Below are 8,982 nucleotides of genomic sequence, written 5' to 3' on the forward strand. Positions count from 1 at the left end.
GAGCACAAGAATATGCACTTCTACAGAGCTCCATGATCCCAGCTGTGCTGATGGAGGAAGGCAAGCACTCAAGGACAGGTAGAAGGTCAGAACTCTTAGGCTCTTTCCACTGGCCAGGGCATATGTACCATGAACTTATGTGGTGGTGACACTGAGCTTCCAAATAAAGGGTCTACCCAGACAGCCCCTGGCAGTGTGAAAGAAGTCTGGGGTTTCCTGTGATTCCATCTCTGTAAAATAATCTCAGCACCAGGCACCCCTGAAAGGGTTTGCTAAGAAGGAAAAGGGAAACCAAAGCCCTTAGCACAGTCCGGTTAGCTAATATCCTACATGTCTTCAAAGCCTGAGATTCTTATCACTTTGCTAGCACAAGTCTACAGCTGTTTCTAGAATACACAGTGATGTGTGCTCTTTGTGAAAATAAACAGAAAGCCCAGGCAGACGGTGCCATGGTGCAAGTGATAGAAGCAAAATGTGCTCAAGGGAGAGCTTTAAAACAGATATAAATGTTAAAAAAAAAAAAAGAGAGCTATAAATGTGAGCAGCAGAGACTCACTTCAAGGTAATGAGAAGCAGGAGTCCCATTTCTTTACTTTTGAAAGATGAAACTGAGTCAGTGTTAAGTTCAATGACAAGAAAGCTCAAGACACCAATGGGAGGCATTTATGGAGTAGCTCCCCAGCACAATTTCAGATTCTAGACAAATAACCTGCCCTTTGCTTTGGACAGCTGTGATTCCGGTGCCTGCCTGCTTGGGCTTGAGAGCCTTCTCTGCACTTAACACCCGTGTGATCTCTGGCTCTCAGATTTGACTGCAGTCTGGAACCATGTTGAAAGACTTAAAAAATACTGATGCCTGGAATCCATCTCTAGGGACTTTTAATTGTGCTAGTGTGTGTTTGGCCATTGAAAAGTTGTAAAGCTCCTAAGTGACTATAAATAGGGGCGTCTAAGGTTGGGGACCACTCATGAACTTTCTCAGCCACAGCTCACTTGTAAAATGGTAACTCTGGGAGCAACTACCTTTTAGGATTATTGTGATGGTTGCCTATGTTGATGCAGATAAAGCACTGGGTACAATGTCTGATGAAGTCCTTGCTAAACACAGCTGTGCTTACCATCCTCCTCAGCATGCACTTGGGCAAGAACCTTGCTGTTAGCACAGGAAGTCATGCTCACCTTGGCACACGTTGTGCTCGCTCTGCTCGTAGCCCGCTGCACACTGGATGCGATGGGAAGGGTTGGAGGGAATACGCTGAGGGTCAGCTGGGTTCCGCCGGATGACAAAGTTATTTCTGCCAGTTTGCACCTCGGGGCCTGCGACTGCAGCAGCACTGGCCACAACGCCACCCCCAGGCACCACTCCACTGGTGGCCACGCTACTGGCAGCTACACCCCCGGTGGCTGCACCCGAGGAGGCTTCCGCTGCTGGTGTTTCTTGCTGAGGCTGTTCATTATTGACAATAATCTGGGCTGTCTTAGGAAGGCAGAGGTATCCTCCATAGTGGTTGACACATTTCATTCCACCTTTGCAAGCATCTGGGACAATGTCACATTCATCAATATCTGTGATCAGCAATAAAATAAGTCATTGATCTTCTTTAAGGGAAAATGGGACATATAAATGCATGTACAAGCTTTTTGGAAGAAAACAAAACAGGACAGGAAGAGCAACACATGAGATGGAGATGGAAAGCTAAGTTCAGATGAAAAGGCTTTGAAACTGGCTGACCTTTGCACTGCTGTCTTACAGGGTCCCACTCGTATCCATCAGTGCATTGCTGCAAAGGAAACACAAAGATGAAGCCAGGAGACAATTAATGTTTCCCTAAGAAGTCACGCTAAAAGCTTCATTTTTTTTGTGGCAATAATTCTTGTGCCGGAATCCTAGATATTTGAGATAGATAGTTTAACATTTTCTAGCCTGTCTTGTTTGTAAGCCATGCTTATGTATGGGGTAGCTTCAGGGTTCACCTTCTCAACCAACAGCTGTTTCAACTCCTCTGCTAGGTTTCGTACAGCTGCCCACCACCATCTTCTTGGAATTCTTGAGACTAATCTCTAATCTCTGACTGACCATTTATTGGGGGGGGGTTATTTAGTAAGTTTATTATCGTAGCACAAATTCTCTACAGTTTGTTAAAATATAGACGGTATATTTCTTTTGTGTTTTTGCAATACTGAGGATGGAACCCAGGGGCACTGTACCTCCGAGTTACACCCCCAGCCCTATTTTTAGTCTATTATTTACTTGTTTGTTTGTTTATTTATTTATTTATTTATTTATTTATTTATTTATTTATTGCAGTACTGGGGATGGAACCCAGGGGCATTCTACCTCTGAGCTATATCCCCCAGTCCTATTTTTTTTTTTTTTTTGCCAGTCTGGGAATGGAACCCAGGGGCATTCGACCTCCAAGCTACACCCCCTGCCCTATTTTTTTAATTCTTTATTTTGAAATGGAGTCTCACTAAGTTGCAGAGGGCCTTACTAAGTAGTAGCTGAGGTTGTCCACGAACCACGATCCTCCGGTCTCAGCCTCCTGAATGCTGGGATTACAAGAGTATGCCACCACACCCAGCCCTATTTTTTATTGTTTATTTTGAAACAATATTTCACTGAGTTGCAAAGAGCCTCACTAAGTAGCTGAGGCTGTCCATGAACCGTGAGCCTCTGGTCTTAGCCTCCTGAATGGTGGGATTACAAGGGTGCACCACCACACCTGCAGTCTTTTTATTTTTGAAACAGTGTCTCACTGAGTTGGGAAGGGCCTCGCTAAGTAGCTGAGGCTGTCTATAAACTGTGATCCTCCGGTCTCAGCCTCCCAAATGCTAGGATTACAAGCATGCACCACCACCCAGGCTCTAGATGGTATATTTCTAATAAAAAGTAAAAACCTCTTTAATTTTTAAACATATAGAAATATAAAACTTGAAATATTTTTTAAGCTGGGTGTGGCGGCACACGCTTGTAATCCCAGCATTCAGGAGGCTGAGACAAGAGGATCACGGTTCACAGATAGTCTCAGTTACTTAGTGAGGCCATTTGCAACTTAGTAAGACCCTGTTTCAAAATAAAGAATAAACAATAGGGCTGGAGTGTAGCTCGGAGGTATAATGTCCCCGGGTTCCATCCCCAGTGCATATATATATATGTATATGTATATGTATATGTATATGTATATGTATGTATATATATATGTATGTATATACACACATACACACACATACATATATATACACACACACATATATATATATCATAGAGTTTAAGTCTAGAATATATTTGAAATTATGAAATTTAGCATTTAAAGTTCAACATTTAAAAATTTTAATAGCTTAAGTTATAATTGCCATAAATGAGCTGCACACAAAGTATACAGTTTTAAATATTTCGAATGCATATATACTTGTGTATACTCTTTTTTTAACTGGTGCATTGTAATCATACATCTTGACGAAGTTCAAGGTGATGGAGGCATACGTGCACACAGCACTCCCCTAGTTCCAGCCCTACTGTCTCCCCCACCCCTCCTTCCTGTGCTCGGCAGGCACAGTGATTGGCTTTGATAATTTAGCAAACTTAAGTTATCAAAGCCAATCACTGCTCTTCTTTATTTGCCTTTTTAACCAAATTGTAAATTTTACTAGGAAAGAAATAACAGTCCAACCAAATTCTCTCTTCTTCCCCCAGCCCTGAACTCTTCCCCCTCTCTCTAAATCCTCTTGAGCCTTCAAGCACCCAGGCTTCCTTACAATTCTCAGCCTCTGGCTCACTCCCTGGCTCCTTGCTTCAGTTCCAGTGGGTCCTCTCTAGTTCACTGAACAAGCATCTATACACACCAGGGATTGTCCTAAGCCCCATGGATGCAAAGATGGTGAAGGCCTTGTCCCTCTCCTCAAGCAGCTCATGGCCCAGAAGAGGAAACAGATGGACAAGTTGGAGCAAGATGTCAGTGGCATGACAGACTCTGCCCAGGGTGGTGGGCTGGGTGTAAGAGGACAGAAGGGAAAGCTTTAAAGAGGAGAAGACAAGTGAATTGTGCCTTACAGAATGAGCAGGATTTTCTGAGGGACGTGTCTGTATTCTAGAAGGGAAACCATTATGAGCAAAGGCACAAAACTGTTAAAGAGGGAAAGAGCTGCAGGGAGTTCTGGTGGGAGATGTGGTTAGAGAGGCGGGCAGGGACAAATCCAGGGAGCCTTTCCTTGGGGCAGGAGGAACTAGATTGTGCCCTGAGGTCAGTGAATCTCAAGCTTGTTAAATTAGGATTCCTAGGCTCACCCAATAGATCTGATTCTGTAGGTCTGCATAGGAGGCCTGGAATCTGATTTCCTAACAAGCATCCCAGTTAATATTCATACAGGTCATCTATGGGCTGCAGTTTGAGAAATGTTTCTACCAGTGGCAAGAGTCCCCTGAAAAAAAATTTTAAATTTAATAACTAATTTATTATTATTATTGCTATTATTATTATTTTGTTGTTGGGGATTGAACCCAGGGGCATTCTGCCTCTAAGCTATGTCCCCAGCTCTTTTTATTTTTCATTTTAAAATAGGGGTTCACTAAGTTGCTGAGACTGGCCTGTGATCCTCCTGTCTCAGCCTCCCAAGAACTGGGACTGTAGGCGTGTGCCACCATGCCCGGCTTCTCCTGCAGAATTTGAAAGCTCAGAAAACAATTTGATCAGATGCTCATTTGAGAAAGTCACTATGAGGGAGATGCTACAGGAAGAACTATGCAAAAGCAAGGTAAATAAACAAACTTAAATTCTCTTAATATAAAGCTGAAAATTCCTCATTAAACAACAGATGATTGGCAAATCACTTGCTGCATGGAGGCAGAGTGAGCCATTTAGCTATTTTACTGATATCTGAAACTCATTGGGCTGACAACCAAACTCATGTTATTTCCCAGACTGATTTTTTTCTAGTTACCCCAGCACCATTCAAGGCCCCTTTCTATCTGTTTCTATATCACATTGGCCACATTTCTCCATACTACTTCTTGACCTTAGGAGAAGGCAAGTTCCCACATGGCTACCTTCTGCACACACCACCCACAACAATGTGTTTTGCTCTTTTGGTTACATTGCTCCTCCATCTAAAAGCCCCTCTTATTGTTGTCCCCAGGTTCTTTCCACTCCCTGTTCCAACTGATCTGATTTTATTCCCTCTTGGACTTGTCTTAGTTGTTTTCATCCTTGTTTAATTATGTTGCTATCTGTGACTCAGGTGCCTTTGGCTTTTCTAGATCAATCTAAGGGTCCAACCTTCATTATGATCAACATGGAGTTCTAAACTTTTCTAAGATATCAGTACCAATACCAATGATCTCTCCTTTTCTATTTCTTTAGCAACTTGTATAATATGCATAATGATATTATTTGTACTTGCTCAGGAACTTTGTAGTTTTAACGGTGTTTTCCCAGGGTAAATTTCCCGAGATAGAAGGCTAGATTTTCTTAACAAACAAATAAACTTCAATTCTTTGATAGTGATAAGAGTTGCTTCTGCAGACACTTGTGAGTAAGTAGCTGAATAAACCTTATCTTCAATATAGAAAGGGAATATGAAGATACCTTACAGACACAAACCCATCTTTTTAAAAAGTATCTTTCAAACCATTCAAAGATGGCAGTTCACATGAATACTTTGTGTGGTAAATAGGGAAGACTTGCAGTTCATTGTGGGTTTTTAGGTCTAGAACATTTAATGTAGACCTTTAATTAAACAAGTTGAATTTAGCTTTGCTGCTTGTTGGTAATATTCTTGAGCAGAGCAGACCCTCTATCTAGTCCTCAGCTCTATTTTCAGCAAAAAGACCACGATGCCAAAGGGAAATAGTGTCTCCATTGTGGGCTACTCAAGAATAGTTATCTTGTCCTTTAACCATGAATTGTTAGGCACACACAGTACAAATGAGAATAGACCTTATCCTGGTAACATAATCTTAGCACAAAAAGGGTGTCCTGCTGGAAAATCGGTTACAGTAACAGTGAGCTTTAGTTAGTAGTCTTAAGACTAGAAACCTGAATCCATAGGAAACTTTCTCTGCTAAAAAAAAAAAAAGAGTTATATTTAAATAATTAGCAAGAGGAAGGGGGGTATTAGCATTTGTAAAAAGCAATAAAACTTTTTATTAAATGATTATAAAAGCGCATAGCAAAGTCAATTTTGGCTCCCCGAGACAGCTGTAAATGACATATATATTCATTTCTTCTTCTTTATCGCTAGCAGAGGAAACAACTGCATTTAGCATTAAGTGAACAAAATACTTATAATATTTTACTTAGAGTTGATAAATAACAGCAGAAAGGAACAATTGCCAGATGAATAGTAACATTCTAAGGTAACATGATGCCCCAAAGTGAGATAATGTGTACTGTCAGTAATTGACATTAGCTCATTTTTAGATTTATTTTCCAAAAATTTTCACATTGTTTTGAGTAGGATTACTTAATTTTTATATTTAGGGGCAAGTAGGATAATGTGTTTTTCATATTCTATCCAGGGCAGAAGTCACTTCACCACACAACACTGACCAAACCCTTGAAAACACAACACGGTGCAAACTCACCCACAGTGAGGTAAGCACTGTTCTCACCACAGTGGGAGGGGGCCGATGAGATTTTTTAATATTTTGTAAAACATTGGTTATACTCATGCATTCGCCAATTAATCAAGCATTACTTGGAACTCTCAGAGATGCTAATAGAAAAAATGCAAAAGAGATCAAATTCTGTATCCTGGTAACATATATATTATGTTGGAAGGGTACTTACCTCAGTTATACCATAAATGAATATACAGCCTTTAAAAAGTTAATAACTGGCACTTCCATGAAAACATAAGTTACACACACACAAACGAGATGTGCTACTATGGTATTTAATGCTCTTATCTGACTTGAGTGTAATTCTGCCCTTTTGATTTCATCTGCATGTACATAGGAATCCAGGTTTTCGGATTCCTCACATCCATTAATTTATTGAATATGTTGGAAACATGTAGCTTACTTTGATTTTAGTTTTAAAAGGAATCAGCCCCTTTTTTGACCTCACGCAGATCATTACATTTTGGAACTTGAAAAAATCCAGGGCAATTTCCAACACATCTGAAATGTGAACCTTACTAAAGTGTCAATTAACTTACTGCCCTTCTCCCAGTGCAGTCCACATTCACTGGAGGGGGTTGGCAAAATCTTTTTTGTGTCCTAGAATTTCGCAGAACGCACTTAGCCCAAGGAATCACCTCTTACCGTGTATGTAATAGTTTCTTCGGTGTCCTGTGACCTGACCATCGCCAGGGTCAGCACAGTTAGGAAAAGGACTTTCAGCATTGTGAACCTCAAAGAAAACACAGGATAAATAGATGTTTAGTATCTTCTTCGGGGGAATAAATCTGTAGCAGAGAATTACTAGGCAAGAAAGGAGGGTGGCGACTTTGGGATACCCAGCTTCCCATCTGCGTCCTCCCTCCCCTCCCCCTCATCAAATTTCTCCGCTCCACGGAACTCCGCACGGAAGATGGAAAACTGCACCAAAGACCGAAAAACGGCTGCAGGATTGTACTTCACTTCGCTTTACCCAGCCGTATCCAGGACGTCCAGCATCTTATACTGCATTTACACTCTAGGCTCCCGAAAAAAGGAGTCGAAGGGGAAAGAAATAGAGCGATCAATTTCAAAGGCGACCGTGTAGTTCATTTTCGGAGGTGGAAACGGGACAGCAAATCTCTGTTCCCTTGCACATTAAGGAGTGCCTGTGTGCTCACCTCTAGCTAGCGAAGCTCCTTGCACAGCTCAACACGAATACCTGCAAACCATTATGAATCACAGGGCCTCTAACTTTTCTTTTTCTTTACAAAACGCCCCAACAAAACCTGAGAGCAACATCTTCCCAGTTCTAACAGAACACTAGAACTTCCCACATCCCTCGGAGCTTTTCACATCTCCCCGTACACACCCTCAGACTGCATTTGCACGCCTCTCTGCGGGCGCACAGCTTTGTTCTAAAGCCTGGGGTTTTGCACGGGGAAGCTCAGAGCGTCCCGTCTCCTTTTGTCTTAACAGGTCCCGGGCTCGCCACCTTGGGATCGGCTGCCCAGGGGCGGGGCCGCGGGGCGCTGCGGCCGGGCACGGCTGGCCCGGAGCCTGCCGGGAGCGGGGTGCCCCTTCTCTAAGCGAATAGGCGGCGGCCCCTCGGAGCCGCCGAGGCTGCAGTTCCTAACCGGTTCCTGTGGAATCCAGGTGCGGCTTCAACCTTGCACTCGGGTCCACAGAAACCATCAAAAGCGGGTTTACAGGCAAAGTCCTGCGGGTAGGTTGCGCGCACACCAGCGGGTCCCAGGAACTCGCTCCCGCTGACAGATCGCCTTCCGAGACCGCGCACCGCGATCGCCTTCTCTGCCTGAGACTCTGCAGAGCTTGGGACAGTTTCCGAGTGCTCTGCACCCCGCAGGTCACCCCACCTTACTCCCGGGCGCGGGCTGCGACCCTGGTCTGGGGTCCTACCTGCGCGGCCGTGCGGCGCTCGGCCAGGCGGCGAGGGGAGTGCGCAGGGGAGGGCAGCCCGGTGGGTCTGAACTGGCGAGTCTGGCAGCGGCCGGGGCGGCAGAAGGAGGAGGAGAAAGGGAGGGAACAGGGAGGGTGAAGGGGGGCGGAAGAGAGAGCTGAGGGAGGCGCCAGCGCCCGGGCCAGCGCTGCAGACCGCGGGGAGCACGGAGCAGCTGGGTCGGCGGCGCCCCCAGCCCCGGGCGGTCTGCGCGGCGGAGCCGCCGCCTCCCGCTTGCTCCCCTGACCCATCTGGACCCCGGTCGGAGGGCACGCGTAGGGTGTGATGCCCTGGCTTTGAATCAATCTTGGTGATGCTCCAGGCCTCTGGGGTGATTTCTCTTGTCTCAGGAGGGGGCAAGCATCTCTCCTAAAGAACTTCCAAGGGTCACCAGAAACTGCTTAAAAGCATAAGTGAATACTAAGAG

The 8,982-nt window shown here is 44.3% G+C and overlaps 1 protein-coding gene across 1 annotated transcript in view; it reads right to left on the reverse strand.

The window, feature by feature from the left end:
* The window catches only part of EFEMP1 (EGF containing fibulin extracellular matrix protein 1), a gene marked incomplete at its 3' end in the record, with an annotated part of 68,288 nt that extends 59,609 nt beyond the window's left edge, over nt 1-8,679 (reverse strand). The window contains exons 1-4 of the mRNA XM_080711940.1: nt 8,516-8,679; nt 7,262-7,349; nt 1,733-1,781; nt 1,180-1,566 (exon numbers count right to left, since the gene is read on the reverse strand). Of these exons, the coding sequence (XP_080568066.1) occupies nt 1,180-1,566; nt 1,733-1,781; nt 7,262-7,342 (517 nt within the window). The 5' untranslated portion in view covers nt 7,343-7,349; nt 8,516-8,679. The remainder of the gene's footprint in view (nt 1-1,179; nt 1,567-1,732; nt 1,782-7,261; nt 7,350-8,515) is intronic.
* Nucleotides 8,680-8,982: the final 303 nt, after the last annotated feature.

Source organism: Muscardinus avellanarius, assembly GCF_963383645.1.
Source record: "Muscardinus avellanarius genome assembly, chromosome: 15".
NCBI classification, from domain to species: Eukaryota; Metazoa; Chordata; class Mammalia; order Rodentia; family Gliridae; genus Muscardinus; species Muscardinus avellanarius.